The sequence below is a fragment of the Plecotus auritus genome, assembly GCF_963455305.1.
Source record: "Plecotus auritus genome assembly, chromosome: 4".
Classification (NCBI taxonomy): Eukaryota; Metazoa; Chordata; class Mammalia; order Chiroptera; family Vespertilionidae; genus Plecotus; species Plecotus auritus.
The window spans coordinates 49,458,436-49,480,245 of NC_137775.1; the positions used below are offsets into that span (position 1 = coordinate 49,458,436).

Consider the following 21,810-nt stretch of genomic DNA (forward strand, 5'->3'; position numbering starts at 1 on the left):
TTTTAGTGCTTACCTATGCTTTGTTAGGATTTGAAATATCAGAAAACCATCACTTCCTTTTATTTTTATGGTTTGCTCTCTATGAAGGAGGTCAGGAAAGAATTTATTACAGCACTGAAGATATTTATGCTTCAAACCTTGTTTCTCCCAACATTATGTTTTCTTCTTTCAAAAAGAAATCTTTTTCTGTGCCTGTTCTGTAATAACAAAGTGCATCCTTCTTTAAGAAGTCACTAATTTGAATACCTTTGTTCTCTAAAATCATGTTGCTAACCAAAAATAGGAACTGGATAAAGAGAAATGAGAAGGATTTCCTCAGAAGTTTTTATACAGAATTGAAGGTGTTTTATTTTTCTTATTTCTCTGTGGACAAAACCTTATATCTGTTCCCTTTGATCTTGTAAACATATGAATAAAACTGATTTGGGCTGTCTGAAACCTTTTATATTTGTTGTAAAATACAAAGGAAAATTTGAAATGTGTAAATATGGATGTTTTAGAATGTAGTGAAAGCTATAGTAGCAATTCAGGCATCTTAATTTCAGAGAAAAATATAAGTGAGAATTTATCATAAACTTAACATAGTAGAATGTAGATTAATAAGTTTTAGCATTTAGGCTTATACTTTATTAGTCTGCCAAGCTAATATGATTTCCAGGTATATCTTTATTTTTATGAAATATATAATAGACTTAACCAGGAAATGCAAAATCATTTTTGGATTGGTGATATGTAGACCCACAGCAAAAGTCTCCTGATGAAGAAATGAGGGCCTTGTTTGTTTTGTTACAAGATTGTTTTTAATTTATTGGTGGATTGATTTGTATTCTTTCCTTTTGTCTAGATCTCATAGACTGGGAATAGAGTATACTGCTACAATATTGCCCATTTAACTTTTTAGATGTTAGGAACAGATAATTTATTGTCTTAAAGTGTTTAGAACAAAATGGAGAAATAGAAAGTTTAAACCTGTTCTAAGTATGCAGGACTGGGATATAATATCCTCTTGAGAGAAAGAGAGTGAATCACTGAAATTTTGTGTTTTACATTGCCAGTTCCTAGCTGGGAATACTACTGCCATTCACTTGCAAGGTACAAACTTTTGATGAAATTACACTTCAGATTAAGGCATCTGAGGTCTTCATTGTAACTCAGTGATTTTTTTTTTTTTTTGAAAGGAGAATTGATCAATTAGTAATATTTTCAACTTTCCTCTTTTATCTTTTTGCTTTGTTTTTCACTAGAGGCCCAGTGCACAAAATTTGTGCACTTGGAGTGGGGGGTGGTCCCCTCAGCCTGGCCTGCGCCCTCTTGCAGTCTGGGACCCCTTGGGGGATATCTGCCTGCCAGCCAGCAGAGAAACATCCCTCTTTCAGTCCGGGGCTCTCGCAGTCCGGGATCCGTCGCTCCTTACCACCCACCTGCAGCGGAGGGAGGAGAGGCTCCCGCCACTGCCGCTGCACTCTCTGGCCATGAGCCCAGCTTCTGGCTGAGTGGCTTTCCCCCTGTGGGAGCATACTGACCACCAGGGGCAGCTCCTGCATTGAGCATCTGCGCCCTGGTAGTCAGTGTGTGTCATAGTGACCGGTTATTCTGCCATTTGGTCAATTTGCATATTAGAGTTTTATTATATTGGATACTTTATATTTTTTTACTTTGCTGTGTCCAGGCCTTTTCTTTTGATCATTTTTCTTTCTTTGGTAATTCTTCCACTTTTGTCTTTGTAATTGAAATTCTTCCCCTGTCCCTTCCATGCCCAGCCCAAGAGTACCAACTTTCTTGCACCCCCAGGAGACCTGATCTCCCCACTGTGCTTCATCTGTCCTGATCTTATGACATTTTTTCATAGTTTGACATTTATTGTACTTATTTGTGTACTAAGCATAGCTCCACTAAATTTTATTTATTATTTTTTTTTAAGTTTAAATTCCTTTATTGATTAAGGTATCACATATTTGTCCTCATCCCCCCATTCCCATCCCAAACCCCTCCCCACACATGCCCCCACCCCCCTGTTGTCCGTGACCACTGGTTAGGCTTATATGCATGCATACAAGTCCTTTGGTTGATTTCTCCCCCTAACCCCCACCCTCCCCTACCTTCCCTCTGAGGTTTGACAGTCTGATTGATGCTTCCCTGTCTCTGGGTCTGTTTTTGTTCATCAGTTTATGTTGTTCATTATTTTCCCTAGATGAGTGAGATCATGTGATACTAGAAATACACTTATAAGAACCGAAAATGAGACAAGCAATAATGGTTATGCTGAGAGGCAAATGAGTCAGTCTGTAGTGAGTTTCTTTCTGGGCCAACAGTTCTTTTGAGTCCCAATTTCAATGTCAAACAGCTCCTTATGTGTACATGTCAGCAATGATATTTCAGTTCTGGATGGTGGACAAATGGTGGTAATGCAGGTCTGACCCTCTCTGGTTTGGTCCTGGGCAACCTGCAGCGACACACAGCTGCTGACTGCTAGTATGGCAAGGCGTCGTCAGCATCTTCCATCTCTGGACTGTTTCTCCTCTGTCTTCATGGCTGGAGCAGTCCTGTCAGTTCCTCTCTGTTGCAGGAATCCACATGGTCTTGGAGTTGTTTTCTGAAAATATACAAACATATTCTCGACCAAAAGTTAATAAAGGAATCTTTTCTATAAATTTGACTTGGGATCCTTTTTCATTTTTTGCCCAAATGATTTTCCTTTGGCTTGTTTTGACACCATGTGTGTTTTTCATGGGTGTCTTGCTGTTAGCATTACAAATGAAAGTTAATTTTCTAAAGTAAAAATTTTCTAGATGTAATTTACTTACAGGATATTTTTCCTTACATGATATTATTCTACTATCCCCCCTTTTTTTATTTAAATATTAGGAGGCTTTTGGAAATTTTATAATGTAGTCTTGATAGCTTTTAAATTTTAATTTTTTGCACTAAAATATGACTGCTTTAGGTTCATTACATGTTACGCAATTTTACCATGAGATGAACTACCAATAAAAATTTTAGTTAACACTTTAGGAAGAGCTTTTTGTCCAGTACCATTAATTTTTCTAGAATATTCGCTTATTTCACTTAGCCAATTTAAATTAGTCTGAGAACTTGACTACTATTTTACTACCAAATTTAATACTCTATAACAATCTTAGTTTACCCTGTAAATATTAGTGGGAAGGATTATTTGCCTTCTTGAGTAGGCCCTGAGCATTCCTGGTGCTAGGCTGGATTTAGAAATCAAAAACCCACTTCCCCACACTGTGGGCACAAGACAACTCAAACAAGTCTTGTTGCAGTGAGAGGGCAGCTGCTGTCGGCCAAGTCTCTGTCTGTTACCTGGGTCCCGTCCACTAAATTTTAAACTTACTCTGGTATTGGTCATATTTTTGAACTTTTTATTCCCATCATCATGTTGTATTTTGAACAAATAAGAATATTTACTCTGTGTGTGTTTGTGTGTGTGTGTGTATGCATCATGCACTGGAATGGGAACTGGGGATGCATCAGTTAAAAAGCTTTTGCAATGTAGGAGATGACATATACTAAATAAATGTTTCTGGAATTTAATAATTTTTTTAAAAAATATATTTTATTGATATTTTACAGAGAGGAAGGGAGAGGGATAGAAAGTCAGAAACATCAATGAGAGAGAAACATCGATCAGCTGCCTCCTGCACACCCCCCACTGGGGATGTGCCCGCAACCGGAATCGAACCCGGGACCCTTGAGTCCGCAGGCCGACGCTCTATCCACTGAGCCAAACCGGTTTCGGCTGGAATTTAATAATTTTATAAACCTAGCTAATAGGACACAATGCATCTGTCTTTTTATTTTATTTTTATTTTTTTACAATACACAAAACAAATTGATTACCAGATTGTAGATACAAAATAATTAGCCATTTACATGCAATAAACATTAATATTTCAAGAAAAATTATTTTAAATGTAATATTATATTCAATAAATATTAATATTTCAAGAAAAAAAAGAATTTAGATATAATAATATTACCAAAACTTTACTAACATAGGATAATATCACAAAAGTTGTCGGAAATATTAAAAATCTACAAATAACAATTCTATTATATTCTAAGATTTTTTTTTCCTCTGGCTCTATATTTGTTCATCAGCTTATGTTGTTCATTATATTCCACAAGTGAGTGAGATCATGCGATACTTATCTTTCTCCTACTGGTTTATTTCGCTTAGCATGATGCTCCCCATGTCCATCCATGCTGTTGCGAATGGTAAGAGTTCCTTCTTTTTTACAGCAGTGTAGTATTCCATTGTGTAGATGTACCACAGTTTTTTAATCCACTCATCTGCTGGTGGGCACTTAAGTTGTTTCCAAATCTTAAGCTATCATAAATAGTATGCTCTTGCCTCCTTTGTCAAATATTAATTGAACATAATGGCTTGGGTCGATTTCTGGGTTCTCTGTCCTGTTCCATTGATCCATATGTCTGTTCTTATGCCAGTACCAGGCAGTTTTGAGAACAGTGGCTTTGTAATATAGCTTGAAATCTGGTATTGTGATCCCTCTAACTCAGCTGTGGGCAAACTACGGCCCGTGGGCCGGTTCTGGCTGTTCTATCCAGTTCTCTTGCTCTCCCCTCCGCTCCTTTACTTTGAATTTATATTAGTTCACACAAACACTCCATCCATGCTTTTGTTCCGGCCCTCCGGTCCAGTTTAAGAACCCATTGTGGCCCTCGAGTCAAAAAGTTTGCCCACCCCTGCAACTTCATTCTTTCTCAGGATTGCTGCAGCTATTTGGGGTCTTTTTTTATTCCATATGAATTTTTGGAGAGTTTGTTCTAGGTCTGAAATAATCCTTTGATATCTTAATGAGGATTGCATTGAATCTATAGATTGCTTTGGGTAGTATGGACATTTTAATGATGTTGATTCTACTAATTCATGAACACGGTATATTCTTCCATTTGTTTATGTCTTCCTCTATCTCTTTTTTCACACAATGCATTTTTTTAATGTTCCTAAATGAGCAAAGTTACTTTCTAACTTTACATTTAAAAATATATATATATTGTAATGATCCCACTTAACCTTTTTTAAAGGCATAATACATGCATACAGCAGAAAACAAGTAAATACGTAAGAACTCTTATAGTGCAGCGCTTTTTCAATCGTGGGAGTATGTTCCTCCCAACTTATCTGTATTTTCTGCTTCATCAGTAAATAAGTAATATTTCTATAGCCAGGAAATTGACTTGTGGGTTTGGTTGTTTTTGTTTTACAAAGCTACACTGTGTATTTAAACTTTCCCCAGACTTTTTTACTTAAAATGTTTCTCTTTTTACATTTTTACTACCACATACACTGAAATGTTCTTTGCTGAAACTTAAAAAATAAATAGGGGTCTATGACAGCAGAAAAGCAAATGTGTCACCTCTGCCTTCAGTGAACTCATAAAACTTAAAAGGTCTTCAGAAGGCATTGTAACCATCGCAGAAGATGAAATACGAGTTTTGATGATGCAGTTTTGGTTGGAAGGTCCTTGCTCTTTATAAGTTAATACCTGGGTGACACCTAAGAGTGATATGAATCATTTGAAATGTTGGTGATGATGGCAGTTCCTCTTACGGGTATATTAATGTTTGTTAGAATGTTAGTTCTTCTTACATTGCTGTCATTCTCACGTTTTCCACCTACTGGAAAAATGAGGAGCAGCCAGCGTTATTTAAAATATTGCTAAGTGAGCATTGTGTTTCTTTATGATTGATTATTGTATTTCCTTTTACAACAGAAGATTAATGTTGCTGTTTGTTGTTCTTAGAAGTGATTATTGGTTAGGGTTTGTGTTTTTTTTTAATGTCATTATACTCTGCTATAAGCATATTTTTGTATTCCTTCAGAGGTTCAATTTTAAACTTTTTGTTTGAATTTTATCACCTTTTTTGCTTTCTAAGATAAGATAAAATATAAAAGTTTATGCAGTACATATACCACTCTGCTATTTAGACAAGCACTTAATGATCTTTTAAATTTATTTTTTTGTTGTTGTTTGTTTTTCAGTAAAGGGAGACCTCAATAGCAATAATACACTCTAATGGGAATTGTAAATCTGCTTTTAATTACTTTATTAAACAAAGGCTACTCATTTGTTAAGCTTTACTATCTTCAAATGTAGCAATTTACAGACTCCCAGTATTAAGGAACCCATAATATATTTCAGGTAGTAAAGAACTCTGTTTCTCTTCTTTCAGAATTAAAATTTAAACTATTTGTTTATATTAAACAATTGAAAGTTAATAAAAACTGAAGTTTAAGGAGGTTAAATAATTGCTTCAAGGTGTTCCAACTAATCATTTTTTCCTATTTAATTATACCTCTTGTTGCAAACTGGGTTAAGTCAGCGTACAAAACTGTAAGATCCTATATAATAAAAGGCTAATATGCAAATCGACCAAACAGCAGAACAACAGTACACTCCCATGGGGTTGGGGGGGTGCGGGGGGGGAGCACTGCTTAGCCTGAAGCCGGGCTCACGACTGGCGAGCGCAGCAGCGGTGGTGGGAGCCTCTCCCACCTCCGTGGCAGCACTAAGTATGTCCGACTGCTGGCAAGGCGCAAGCCGGGCTGAGGGAACCGCGCCCCCAAGTGCACAAATTTCATGCACCGGGCCTCTAGTGAAAAATATAAAGAAATAAGGGTATGAAAAAAATAAATGTGGAGTGCATGATGAAGCTCAGGAACAAGTAAGTATGCACATGAAAACATAGTGTATGATCTCACAGTGTTCTTGAAGTTGGATGGTATTTGCCTCTGAGTTTCCTAATAGCCAAAGCAAAGATAAGTCTTACTAATTGCAACATTCAAGTTGTGAATGCACATAATGCATACTGGTAACCAAATCACATTTTATGTAGTGTGTATGTATGTGTTTATGTGTATGTGTGTGCATGTGTATATTAAATATCAGTATCTCAGGAAATCTGTGTTTTTCTTGGCCCAGAACTCTTGAGAGAAATTTGTCTTTTTAGTGAAATACATGACTTGACAAGGTTTTTTGACTCATACTAAATGTTTCTTCCTAGTGCATACTTTAATTTGCTCATGTATGCTTTAAATATCAATTTTTAGAGGATTTACAAAATTTTCTAATTAGAAGATAACCATAGCTGCTGTTACTGCTCTTCTCTGTTAGGAATTCTTGTTAAATCCTGGGCACAGATCTTTGCTACCTCTGAAGCCCAAAAATTACTGTTCCGGATCATAGATTGTTTACTGCTGCCACACTCAGTGTTACTGCAAGAGAAGGAGCTGCCTGCACCTCTGTTGACTGCAATTCAAAAGAGCCTGCCTTTGTATCTCCAGGTATAGTAAGTGTGACTGCTTAAAAGTTAAAAAAAAGAAACTTTGTTTTAAAGCAGCTTATTAACTGCACATTTAAAACCTGCATTGCCATCTCAATGTATGTGTGTACATGGGGCACTTCCATTTAGCATGATTTTAATTCCTTTTGTGGTTGGCTCTGAAAACAAAGATGGAAAAGACAAAATTTCCACCCTTGAAAAGCTTAAAGTTCAGGAGGATGCTGATTACCATAGACACTTATAATAATGTGCTCCATATTTTTCTGAGAGGCCTCCTCCTTTGTCTGTCACCCAGACTGGGATGGGGAGAAGTGAGAGAAAAGACACTCTACAGGATACTGTTTGTCAAAGAGCAGAGTGGGTAGGAGTTGAAGTTCTATTTTTGTCAGAGGGAACAGCATGGAAAGGGCATGGTTTCTGTGAGAAATAGGACATACTGGGGAAAAGCAAATAATTCTGTGGGGGCTGGACACTCATATAGGAGGAGCCACATAATGGGTGTTTTTTATATCTATGCTAAGAAGTTTGGACTTTTTCTTTAATGTCATGGAGATTATTGATGGATTTTGAGTAGAGAAGTGGGAGTGACATATTTACATTTTAGAACGGTGATTCTGGTGACAGTATCCAAGGTAGTTGGTGTAGAGCTTAAATTGGAGACTTGGGAAGGCAGTAGGGAGGAGTACATTATCTGAAGGTTTTGAACTAAGGCACTGGGTATAGCGCTCAGTAAATTTCAGAAACATTTAGGAACTCCAATCAGAAAGACTTGCGAAGTAAGTATTATGGAGCAACAGAAAAAATAGAATACTTTCTAAATTCTACAGTGGCTGCTTATGCAGGTGGTGGTGCTACTGAAATGGGATATTCTGGGGATGAAGGTAAGACTTTCTGAACAGCTTCAATTTGAGATGCTGGGACTCTCTAGGTCATGATGTTTAGCAGGCACTTGGAAATACTGATCTATCATGTAGGAGAAAGGACTAGGCTGTACTTTGTTATTTGTTAGTGTCTGATAATAAAGGTAAGTGCTTCTTAATTTGGGCTCTAGCAAGGGAAGCTGAGGCGGAATGGATTTTGATTAGGTAATAAGCAGTCTCTTCCACAGATGGATTTTTTAAAACAGATTTTTATTATTTCTAAGACATTTTCAGTTGACTCTTTAATTTTGTATTCAAAATAGCATTTAAAGCAAAGTTTAGGGTGTCTGCTAGCAAGACATACCACTGCCAATCCAGAGGGGGAGATGGGGGCAGGGGAGTTATAAACCACAGGAGAGTCTGGTGTGCTTGTTCCATGTGGCCCCCTTAAACCAAAAGTTGTAATTCTTATCTTGAATAAGAATTCTTATAAACTTCCAAAGTTGTAAATTGAAAAATTTGTTGAATTATCCATTTGGCATAATTGACTTAGAACTATAGCTTTAACTTCTTAAAGGTACCTAGCTCTTTCCTTCATAATTTTTAAAATGTATCCATTTATTATTTCATCTTCTGATTTAATATGCTTTTCCTTAAACAAAACATTAAAGAAATGGGGTTCGGGTGCCCATTATTTTTTTAAAATTGTGTATTTAGTGTTTTAACAGCTCTAGGCTATTTTTCATTACAAATAACCTTTCAAAATTTCTTATCGGGAAAATATTTGTAGCTAAAATGTAGACAAAAACATTTCTAATTATTTCTCTGGGGAAAAAACATTGTGAATCACAAAATACCAAATTATAAATGAACTTTTAGATCATAATTTATTGTGTTGGTGATTCTACTTAGTAATAGGGGATATTTAGAAATATTGACAGAAAATAATTGTTTCCCAGGGTATTGGTTTAATTGTGTTTGTATTTATCAAATACTATAATCCATATGAAACTATTTTGTTAACGTCTATAAAAAGGGAAGGGATTAAGTCAACAGACATGCGGTATGACATTGTGAGTTCCGTATGACCTTGATCAAGCTCTTAACTCCTAAACTTCAGTTTCCTCAGCTATAAAATTGGACCTACAGTAATACTAACTCAGTGGTTAATTAAATGAAATAATGAATATAAGTCACGTGGTACAGTGACTGACAAATGAAAACCTCGAAATAAATTGTCATTCTGAGTCATAATCTGCATTTTTCTCCTTTTGTTAATTAAAAAAAAAAATGTATCACCTTTATTAACAAGGAAGATTTTTAGCATAAGTTTTGCCTTACATAACTGTAAAGGATGAGTGCCCTATATTTTAAAAACTGCCCTAAAATACGTTTTATAACTTGGTAAATACACATATATGCAGTTGAGTGTGGTGGTCAAGTTTTCTGAGGATGAGAAGAAGAAGGAAGCTTCCTTTGTCTCCTACATTTCTCTCCTGCTTCATTTGTGCCCCAAAGACAAGTATGTGGTTAGATACCACAGCAGGGATATTACCAAGCTTAGCAACTCCCTGAACTTCATAAAAACATTATCTATTGATAGTGGGCAGTGTCCTTGTTTGTTGTGATAAGTTACAAATTTAGACAAGACTATTAATGTGGGTGACTAAATTAGTAAGTTCTAGATATTTTTTACCTTTTGATTATTTCTTTGTTTTTTTGTTTGTTTGTTGTCTTTTCTTCCCATAGGGCATGTGTATCGTGTGCAGTCAGTCTCAAAATGCCTATTTGAATCAATTGCTGGGGAATGTTATTGAGCAGTATATTGGGCGATTTCTTCCAGCTTCACCACAACATGTTTTAGATCTTGGACAACATCCTGTTTTGTTGGCATTGAGAAACTCGGCCACTCTTGCACTGATGCCATTTCTAAAGAAATACATTGTACAAGTCATAAGGTACCTCTAAAAATTAAAAATAAGCTGTATTTATAATTTATTAATATCTATTGGAAAGAAAGCATTTCAAAACTATTGGCCTCCCTTAAAACACTAGTAGTTTAGAAAAAAATTTTTCTGAGAAGTATTATCTAAGATTTTACTAAAATGATTTTTACATATGCAGACAATGTTTTTTAAAAAAATATATATTATTGATTTCAGAGAGTAAGGGAGAGGGAGAGAGAGAAATATCAATGATGAGAGAGAATCATTGATCGGCTGCCTCCTGCACGCCCCCCTACTGGGGATGGAGCCTGCAACCTGGGCATGCGCTCTGACCTCGAATCAAACCATGACCTCCTGGTTCATAGATCAAAGCTCAACCCCTGAGCCACACCCACTGGGATAAGACAATGCTTTTTGCTTGTTTTTTCTACAGAACAATTATCTTCTTATATATGTCTTAAAGGTGTAAATATTTATTTTAGTTTTTTATCAGAGAAACTTTTGTACTATACACGATATAGTAATTCTATTTTATAAAAGATAATAAATAACTGAAAATGATTGCTAAAAAGGAAAGCCATATGATGTACTATTTTGTTAGCCTATCCTCTGTCTAATAACTCAGTGTTATTATTAGGCAGATGAATAAATGAAACTTCTAAGGCTTTCTACTAAACTCCTTACCTTTTAACTATCACATTAGGAGATTCAATAATAGAATTTTCTTTGCCTTCATAAAGTATTTAGCTTCATGTGAAATCAGTTTTTAAAGTTTAAGATGCTATGGTGTTATATATTCTTGTCTAACATTTGTTTTCTCTTTTTAAAAGATCTGATATTTTTAATAAACTGATATTATCCATCACCTCTTTACAGAATTCCATGTTTAAAATCTGTTCTTTCTTCCAACCATTTTGTGTGTGTGTGTGTTCCTAGTGTTCTGTTACTCAAGTTTGGAAGTTTCATAGTTTTGTTCCTTCCCCTTTGCCATCCTCTGGCAAATGATTGTTTCCTTCCCTTCTTTTCACATCTCTCTTTCCTTATCACATTATACCTCCTAGACTACTTTCTACCAGAATCTCCTAACTACTTTCCCTATCTCGGCTTTTCTCTCAGCCCAGCCAAAATAGTGCCGCCAGATTACTTTTTCTGAAATATTGTTCCATTATGACACTTTCCTGCCCCCAGACCTTCATTTGCTCTTTTTTTTTTTTTCTTTGCCTATGGAATAAACTTCATACATGATATGTCACTAACTTTTCTATGGCATCTTATATAAACCCTAATGAGATTAGTTTATTATTGCCCCTCCAAAATGCTTTGTAGTTCTTTGTTACAGCATTTTCTCCATTAAAATGCCATCCATCTGGACTAAATTCCACATAAGCATTGTGAGACCTACACCTAACATGTCATTGTACCATGATGTTTCTCCCCTTCTGAAGTCATGTGCTCTGTAGGATTCAGTTCTCAAAATTGTCGTATTTTGCCTTACTTGTATCTGAATTCCCATCAAGATGGTAGTAGTACTCTTCCACTGTGTGTGAGACAGTGTATAAGTAGCTTTAGTATAAACCCAATGACAATGCTGAAGTGAAGTTAAATCCTTAAGGTCATAAAACTCTTTTAAAAGCCCAGTGATGAAGACCCTGGCTGCTTAGTAGCTGACTTTCCTATTTGCCTGTGAAAACATTTTTCTCAAGATTTCTAGTTGATGACCCAAAATATAACAATTCTTTTTTTTTTTTTAAGTACTCAGGAAAGAAAGATTTCCTCCTATACCTTCTTCCATTGCATGCTTCTTTACTCCTGTAGTTCCTAGTATTACTTAGGGCTCCTGCCTCTGAATTCCTGAGAATTCTGGACTTATTTTTCAAAGCACCTATCACACTATATTATAATAGCCTTTTTTTTTTTCTCGTCCAGCTTGTTCACTGGATACCGAGCCCCTTGCTTTCAGAGACCATATTTTACTTCACTTTACATTCTTGTCCTTAGACTTGTACCTGGTACAATATAGGTACCTAATAAACGTCTTTTTTAGGCACTGGGAATTCACCAGTGAGCAAAAAAAGACAAACGCTTGTTCTCAAAAAATGAATGAATCTTCTTATATGTGAAATTTGTTGGAAGCCACTATATGGAGTAGAAATGATGGTGAGATAGTTCCTGTTCTTATGGGGTTTATAATTCTTAGTGATTTCTATGCCTCCTTTTGGCAAATTATTATTATTGCTTTGCAAATATATATAGATGTCTAGCTTAGATTTTGCTGTATTTGACCATTTTTCATATTGTCTAGCCTTTTTAGAAATTGAGCGATCCTGCTTTCATTTATTCACCTAACAACTGTACACTAAGCACCTGTTAGGAGCCAAGACTTGTTCTAAGAGGTAGAGATGTACACATGAGTCAGATAAATTACCTTGATGATCTCAGATGAATTCTAATGCTAAAATGTGTCCTGCTTTGAGAGAAGATATTAAATCCTAAATTACCTCTCTGATTATTTTACTTCCAAAAAGAAGGAAAGAGGTAAAGCTAGAGTTGGAAGTGAATTCCCAGGACAGTCTTCTAATTGAATTGGGGGTGGCGGAGACCCCTCCCAAATCCCTAAATGATGTAAGGAGAGATTTATTTATGCAAATTTGGCATAAATGCTGCATCATTAAAGAGCTGGTAGAGGAGTTCAGGCTTATATTAGAAAGGAAAAAAAATTAACAATTACAATTTTATTTGGATTTTGATTAAGTTCATTTTAAGACCAAGTTGCTTTAAATTTAGTTTGTCTATATTCAATATTGGCCCTTGTAGCACACCAAAAGAATGTGTAGTCATTGCTTCTTAACATTCTGTGTATGGTAAAATATGCATACTTTTTAGAAATTGTGCTTTATTAATTTGTGGGAGGTAAAATTTGCCAATATCTATAAAGTGTATGTCATTTGATTCTGCTCTATTGAAACTTAGAACAGAAGAACAAACAAAATTGTACTTCTTTTCAGGAAATTCTACTTGGAGAGTAAACGGATCTTGCTTCCTCCACGTTTAGCATCCATTCTGGCTTTTATCCTTCAACTCTTCAAAGAAACTAACATGGATGTTTCTGAGGTTGAACAACTCCTCCCTGGTGTCTTAAAATGCTTGGTGTTGGTCAGTGAATCCCAAGGTGAGTTTGAGTTTGTGTTTGTTACACTTTCCTGTTAATTTCAAAGTACTTGTTCCTATCAGTTAAATTGATAGTTAAAAAAGTATTTGTTTATGTTATTTATCAGTTTGTATTTATCATGGCTAAAGAACAAACATCAGCCAATAGCTGAGGTTGAACATGATAAATGGTTAAAAATTGACATGTTATAGTCTAGTTTAGTTTTTCCCAAGGCAAATAATTTACTTAAGTGCTACTTCCTCTGATTAGACTTGTTAAGTTCTTAAAGAATATTTGTTAATCTAACTCCAGTTATTAAATATATCTTGTTAAATATTAAATTGTGAGAAGTCAGCATACTTTCTCCTATTCAGGTTTCTGCTAGAAGATTTAAGCTAACTTCTTGGGTAAACCTGTAAGGATCCTTTGATCCTATTCCTTTTGTTTTCAGTGTCCCCAGCCTTACTGTCAGTGATCTCTTTAAAACACCATTTATTTAATCCCCACTGTGAGTAGCATGCTTTAATAAGCTTATTAGAAATATGCAGAATAGTAACCATAGCTCTATCCTGAAGGAATTTTTTAAATGTAAATAGAAGGCTATGTGTGTGTGTGTGCCGGTGGTGGGGGGGGGTGTGTGGGAGGGGGGCGGTGTTTATCATTATAATCTGATTGTTCAGGGCAAGGCTTCTCCAAACCTAAGTACTTGTAACTGCTGTGATAAGTGAGTACAGTGTGTATCCTCAGGAATCTGAGGGCAGGGCCCAAAGTGGTAGCTAAAAGCTCAGACAACTCTTTGAAATGTTGTGTTTTACCTCAAAAATTGTATGCATAATTTGTTTAATCCTCATTTTAATAATTAAAAATGTTCTTTTCGCTCCCAAGCTTGGTTTTGTGGAAAATGTTAGTCTGTTAATTTAGAATACCCTTACTTCATAGTAACATCCCTTCCCTGAAGAATGCCCAGATGGGCCCCAGACTTTTCTTTAGAAATTTTGTCCTCATTGAAAATTTGTACATACTTTTAATTTCAGTTTATGCTGGTTGTATTGTGCAATACAAAATTTCTTGAGACAATAGATAGTATACTATAAGTTTTAGCTAGCCTCTTATTTTTATGATAGTAATATTTATTATGAAGAAGACCATAGTTTGGCAGGTGAATTTTGCCTCTTGATATCTAGTATAAACCAATTAATTTTAGACTTGTAATAAGTAATTTTAAAAAGTATTTATTTGAGTAGAAGGAACTGTAGTTCGAAGACACAGATTCAAGTAGCAATCTAAATTGTGCACCACCAAGACAAAGGAGAGGCCATCTAGTTCCCATCCATGTTCCCAATTTTATGCAAATGAAGTTTTTAAATTGAGCAGTTCTGATTGAAGAAAGAGGAAACCAGGTTTCCTTGAGGTGGTTGACTCAGCATAAAAGAAGCAGGACACAATGCAGGAAGTCGAGAGTTCAGTCAGAGGTTCTTCCTGGTACATAGTATGTGAGGATCCCCTGTCAGCAAATGGCTAATACACTTATTATTTACTAGAGGCCCGGTGCACTAAATTCGTGCACAGGGTTGTGTGTGTCCCTCAGCCCAGCCTGCACCCTCTCCAATCTGGGACCCCTCGAGGGATGTGGGGGTCCCAGATTGGAGACTGCCCGTTTAGGCCCGATCCCACTGGGCCTCACAATCCAGGACTGCTGGCTCCCAACTGCTCGCCTGCATACCTTCCTAATTGTTCCTAACCACTTCTGCCTGCCAGCCTGATCACCCCCTAACCACTCCCCTGACAGCCTGATTGATGCCTAACTGCTCCCCTGCCAGCCTGGTCACCCCTAACTGCCCTCCCCTGCCAGCCTGGTCACCCCTAACTGCTCTCCCCTGCAGGCCTGGGTCCCTCCTAACTGCCTTTCCCTGCAGGCCTGGTCGCCCCCAACTGCTCTCCCCTGCCGGCCTGGTCACCCCTAACTGCCCTCCCCTGCAGGCTTGATCGCCCCCAACTGCCCTCCCTTGCTGGCCTGGTCCCTCCCAACTGCCCTCCCTTGCTGGCCATCTTGTGTCCACATGGGGGCAGGATCTTTGACCACATGGGGGCAGCCATCTTGTGTGTTGGAGTGATGGTCAATCTGCATATTATTCTTTTATTAGATAGGATAGAGGCCTGGTGCACAGGTGGGGGCCAGCTGGTTTGCCCTGAAGGGTGTCCCGGATCAGGGTGGGGGTTCCCTTGGGGCGTGGGGCGGCCTGGGCGAGGGGCCTGTGGTGGTTTGCAGGCCGGCCACGCCCCCTGGCGACCCAAGCGGAGGCCCTGGTATCTGGGGTATATTTATCTTCTACAATTTAAACTTTGTAGCCTGGAGCGGAGCCAAGCCTTCTGCTTGCTCCGTGGCAGCAGCCATTTCTATTGGGATTTATGTATCTTCTATAATTGAAACTTTGTAGCCTTAAGCGGAGGCCTGGGCTGACCAGGGTGTGCAGAAAGCTTGGCTTCCTCCATCACCGGGGGCAACCCTATCCTCCTGCTCTTTCCAGCTCCGTGGCTGCCGCCATTTCTGTTTGGGTTTATTATCTTCTATCACTGAAACTTTGTAGCCTTGAGTGGAGGCCTAGGCCGGCAAGGGCTGGCGGAAAGCTTGGCTTCCTCCATTGCCAGGGAAACCCAAGCCTCCCTCCTGCTCTCTGTGGCCGTAGCTATCTTGGTTGGGTTTATTTGCATATTCACTCTGATTGGCTGGTGGGCGTGGCTGGTGGGTGTAGCAGAGTGAGGGTTAATTTGCATATTACTCTTTTATTAAATAGGATAAGATCTGGGCCCTTGGGTGACCCTAGGGAGTTCATCTCAACAGCTAAATTCCTTCTTGAGGTTCACATCACATGCATCTTTCTTCTGGGGTCCACGCTAGCTAGTGAGTGCTTGACATATTCAACATAGTTGGAATGTGGGATTCTCTACCTCCACATTATTGTTTTTGTAACCTTGAAGGAGAAATAAACACAGATTTGTGTGCTTGGCTCAGAGAAAATTCTGACTCTCTTTGTTGTCTCAGTGTCTAAAAGGACAGTTTATACAGTCACAAACTGACTAAATGACCCAGCAAATCCACTCCTTGGTAGGTGCCCAAGAGTATTTTAAACACATGTACATTCTACAACCTGTACAGAGATGAGTTCTACTTCTTTCATGACAATATAAGGAGCTCTGCCAACCTGCTCCTCAACAAAACCGGTGAAAATTACTTAAAAGAAATCATTAAAGTCTCCGGAAATAGCCGTAAGGGTATACAGCAAATGGAGAAATCTTTAAGAAAATCTACTAAAACTTGGTAAGAACAGCAAGAATCTGTGGTACTTGAACCAAGACCACTTCTTCCTTCTTTTCCGCCAGCATAGTAAGACAGAAACTACTCCAGACTGGTAAATCCAAGATTATAGGGCTCCCTCTCTCCCCAGCTTCCAGTAAGGTCCTGTGAGAGGCAGGCTTCCTGCATTTCTCATCATGACCCCAAGCTAATGTTATGTTTCAGGCAAGTACAGCTAAGAAGTGAGGCCTCCATTCTTCTGCTCAGCCCCCACTCATGGGATGGTTGCAATACATTGAGTGCGACACCACTGAGAATACAGGGGTGCCAATCATTCTTGCTGCAGCTTAGAGGTTGCATGCCAAGAGAAGCAAGCTGAGGGGACCTGGTGCAGCTGCCCCTCCTTCCACAAGCGCTCTTCTCCTAAAGTGGGTGTGTCACTCAGAAAGTAGTGGGCACTGGTGTCTCTGTCCCAGCACCAGAGCCATGCCTCTGAGATTGTGCATGGAACTCTGAGTCTCTCCCAAAAGAACTGATTTAATTTGCAACACAGTGTGAAAAAGCTCAAGCCCAACGGTACTGTCAAAAACAGAGGAGTTTTTGATGAAAGGCAAAAGGTAGAAGAATAATAGACTCACTGGACTATATCAGTGGTCCGCAAACTGCTCTGTTGACTAATGAGTTTGCTGACCACTGGACTATAAGATAATCTGTAGGCCAGCCAGTTTGGTGAGAGAATTTGTGAAAGTACAGCTGGTTAGAGCCCTTGGGTCAGAACAGATCTCAGACACTGATCTCAGTGTTTTATCTTTTTTAAAAAGCCTAAACTGGATTAGATCAGTCTATGAAGCACTTTATGCCCCAGGACATTATTGAAAATAATAGCATAATCAGCCAGCAATTAGTGGAGTTTAACAGCTGATGTCAACATGGGAAGGGACAAAGAGAACACTGTCAAAACCACTGTCCTCCAATGTAGACTAGGCAGACCTAAGGTTACACCACCTGAGGAGCAGTTTTAGAGGCTTCACACAGGGGAGCAGGAAGAAGGCAGAAGAAGTAGACTTCGCTAAAAAATGTCCAGTTTTCAACAAAAAAAATATTACAAGACACAAAGAATTAGAGAAGTGTGATCCATTAGCTGAAGACAAAAGCAGGCAATGGAAGCTGCCATTGAGAGCAATCAAATACTGGATTTAATAGACAAAGACGTCAGAATAGTAAAGGAACAGAAAACACAAGACATTTAGAAAACAAAATGTAAAAAGGCTGATGTAAATCCAAGTATTCAATAGTGACAGTAACGGAAAGGATTGAACAATCCAATGAAAAGAGAGATTATAAGAATGGATTTTTAAAAAAGATCTAACTGTATTCTATCTGTAGGAAACACTTTCTACATTGTTTTTCGATTTTTTTAAAAATTTTATGTACAAGTATGCAATTTTAAAGGATTTGGTTAAATATTTAAAGAATACAGATGTCCTTTTGTGACTTTGCTGTTTGAAAGGAAGTTAGCATCAAATATAGTTGATTTTAATATATATATCTTTGACTAATTTTAAGTGAAGGTACATTGTTGGATTCTAATTGGCTACTTACATATTTGTTAGTGAGTGGGAGGAGCAGGCTTTTGAATTTTAAAAAATCTGCTCACCTGTAAATCAGCTGAATTATTAAAGGCTGATTTAATAATACCTTTGTCAGTATGTAACAGTGCTTGCAGGATTAGGATGGGACAGTGTTATTGAATATGGGCTCTTTACTAAGAGAAAGACTTATTCTCACATGTATTTTTTCAGGTATAAGGTTGTAGAAAATAGACTCGAGCTTTTTATATTTTCTTAAAACAAGAGGGAGATAGATGGGAGATATACTTTTGAAGAAAACAAAACCTCTTAATGATTTCATTTTGAGAAATAACAGGAAAGCACATACATACTTCAAGAAAACAACATATTTTTCTAAGTCAAGCGTGTTTATAAAAATGAGGATCCAGCTGGTCAATTCAGACACAGTGTATAATGCTGTAATTTTTCCTTCTAGTTAAAAGGCTAGCCACAGAGAACTTGCAGTGTATGGTGAAAACCTGCCAAGCGGGGTCAGAAGGAGAACCTGCCGCCCAGCTGACTGCAGTGTTTAGGTAACTGGAAATCATGCCAACTGGCAAGGAGACTGTTGCCAGCCATTTGACAGCCAACATGTTTTTTAAATAACTAATTATCCAAAACATAATGTGTTACTACTTGTTTACAGTATTTCATTTATTGTATTTTTGGCAGTACTTTTGTTGCATTGTGTTGTTTTATTAAAAAGTAAAGGTGCATGCTCGTTTTGGCAGCACATATACTAAAATTGGAACGATACAGAGAAGATAGCATGGCCCCTGCTCAAGGATGACACGCAAATTCGTGAAGCTTTCCATATTAAAAAATAAAAGAAAGGTGCCAGGGAGAAAGATAAGCGAGCTACTTCAGATTACCTGTGTTTTTAATAAGGAAGATTCTTGCATGTATTTAAGAGGAAAAAGTGGGAAATGTGGGTCATGATGACAGGAGCATAGGCCTTCAGAGCTGCTCAACATTTCCTCAGGATCCGGTGTAGACATATACATCATGGGTTTCTTACTTGCTTAAATTCTGTTGACCCAGGAGGCTCCATTACTTTTCTTTGGAGAAGCATAGACTATGTGGGACTAGATCTGTCATTTGTTCACAAGAATAACAATCTAACTTGAATTTTTTTTTTCCTGCCTTGCTTCCTTTGTCTTGTGCTTTGGGGGGCTGGGGAGGGGCAGTATTTTAAGTATTTCTTTCTCGCCATTTCTACCAGTTTACCTATATTGTACGTATCTCTACCCTAGCACTGCCATAATAAGCAATTTAGAGTCATTTTCTTCATCTATGTTGGATCTTTGATTCCTCAGTTTTTGTTCTCATCACATAATTGGCACTTGTCAGGTGTCTAGTTTATTTAAATTGTGAGCACTTGAAATAAATAATGAATTTGTGAAAACTAAAACCCTAGAAGGGGAAAAAGAATTTAGATGAATAAAGGATGCATGTTTGTTATAGGGTTAAAATATGTAATTCTGATTTATAAAGGCCTCCTATGGGCCTAAAGTTTCTTGTTTGGTTCCAGAATATAAAAATATATTATGAATAACTTGCTTTCCTTATATAAATATTGTTTTGTCTATCTAGAGATATGAAGAAATTTTTTAATATCTAGGAATTGTTTTTCTCTTAGTCTCTTCCACATCTTTCCCACCCAGATTTCAACATACAGACTATAGCAGAAAAGGCCCCTTCTGGGATTCCAACTCCTCCCTCTTCCTGTTGGTGCCTCTGCTTTCTTCTTAGCTTACATTGAAATAAGCCATTTCTGTCCTTCATTTTTAACTGTTATTTTCTTCTTATTCTTAATTCTAGATTCTTAAGGTACTCTTACATAAAATGATCCTTCTTGTGTTCAGGTTATTACCATATAGATACCAGCCCAAGGAATTGATTGCCCCAGAAGTAATCCTAAGTAACTTGATTTACTTTCAGGCATTTTATCCAGGATTATGGTATGAGACACGATAATCAGATTTACAGCATTTTAGAAACAGTAGCAGCATTGGACCAGCAGGTTGTCATCCACTTGATTCCTACCCTCACTCAGTCTCTGAAGGATTCAGAGCAGAAATGGGGCCTTGGCAGAAATATGACACAAAGGTATGTTTGATAATTTGATTAAGTTCTTTTGGGCATGACTAAAAGTCTAGATTCGTTTTCTAGAAATGGCTTAGTTTTCCATTCCCAAAAATATGGGGTGTATTTAATTGAAACATGTTTTAGTGCTATGATTGACACTTCCATCCACACACATTGTTCTTTTCAAAGTGACCACCCTAGAAAGCTGTCTATTTCACAGTGCTGCTGTTGCTCAAAACACATGTTCCTCATGGGGAAGTGGACGGGAGAGCCTTGTTTTTGTATAAATTCCATGGTGGCAAATCGGTCCTTTGAAGGATGCTTGATTTACTCTATCAACTTTGTCATGTATATCCAGTTAATAGGCTGAGTGCCCCAATTAGATAATAATGTTTTTGATAAAAAATAGATAAGGTTTTTTGTGGTTTTTTTTTTAATAGGTTTACAACCCAACTGAGGATAGTGCTTGAAATATTCAGGGTAGTGCAACATTGTGGAAATACTCCTGTAGTTCCTAAAGAGATTGTTTTCGAGGTGTCAGCCTCATACTGAAATTCATATGTCCCAAAGTTTGTTAAGGAATCAAAGTACTTTAATCATATTGTGGGAGTGTACGAACAGAGTCAAGCAAGTTCAGTTTGTAAATACATAAATGAAAAGTAATGGAAAAGGAATAAATCTATCTGCCTTCTTTTACACAGGAAAGCCTATAGCAAACTTTTATCTCACCTAGGACAAGTGGGACAAGATGAGATGCAGAGACTGGAAAATGAAAGCAACTAATATGTTTGTGATTCATCTTTTTTATTAATTTTTAACTATCCTAACCCAGGTCGCATCATTCTGACCCCTTTTAATTAATTGTATGCTGTTCTGTTAAAATTATTTTCTAGGATTTTTTCCTTACATACCTGTAAGTATACTAAACATATAAATAAGTAAATAAAGGTTCATTAAGTGTGTTTTGGAATCTCTGGAACTAAATTAAAGAAACTTTTTCTAACTGGGAGTGTTACCTGTGTATAACAGTACACACTGGCTGATCCATGGACTTTTTACTGTAATGTGACTTTGTGTCTTGTTTGTGTTTGTTGAGATTTCTTACAAGTTATCTATAATAATAGAAGTGTAATATGCTAATTAGACCAGACAGCCAAATGACCTTCCCGAGGAAACCGGGGCTGCAAGGGCCGAGCCCCTTGCACAGATTTCGTGCATCAGGCCTCTAGCGTTCTAATAAGATACTTAAGTTTTTTGGAAGTGGGGAGAGGACTAGGAGATAGAACTGTTTGTTAATCGTGATATATATATATATATCTACACACACACACACACACACACACATATATATATATATATATATATATATATATATATATATAGTATATATTATGTGTGAGGCAAGTTAATGAGTAAAACCCTTACCAACCCTACTTAACTCTGTGAAGAATGAGACCAAAAATCTGCCTGAATGATTGTACAGATAATATATGTGTGTTTTTTTGTTTTTTTTTAATTAAGCCAACAGTGTTTA

At 37.4% G+C, this 21,810-nt stretch overlaps 1 protein-coding gene across 1 annotated transcript in view; it reads left to right on the forward strand.

Annotated features, from left to right (window-relative positions):
- The window catches only part of MMS22L (MMS22 like, DNA repair protein), a 110,795-nt gene extending 89,559 nt beyond the window's left edge, over positions 1 to 21,236 (forward strand). The window contains exons 20-25 of the mRNA XM_080667040.1: positions 7,161 to 7,330; positions 9,939 to 10,147; positions 13,141 to 13,304; positions 18,625 to 18,721; positions 20,130 to 20,297; positions 20,978 to 21,236. Of these exons, the coding sequence (XP_080523166.1) occupies positions 7,161 to 7,330; positions 9,939 to 10,147; positions 13,141 to 13,304; positions 18,625 to 18,721; positions 20,130 to 20,297; positions 20,978 to 21,059 (890 nt within the window). The 3' untranslated portion in view covers positions 21,060 to 21,236. The remainder of the gene's footprint in view (positions 1 to 7,160; positions 7,331 to 9,938; positions 10,148 to 13,140; positions 13,305 to 18,624; positions 18,722 to 20,129; positions 20,298 to 20,977) is intronic.
- Positions 21,237 to 21,810: the final 574 nt, after the last annotated feature.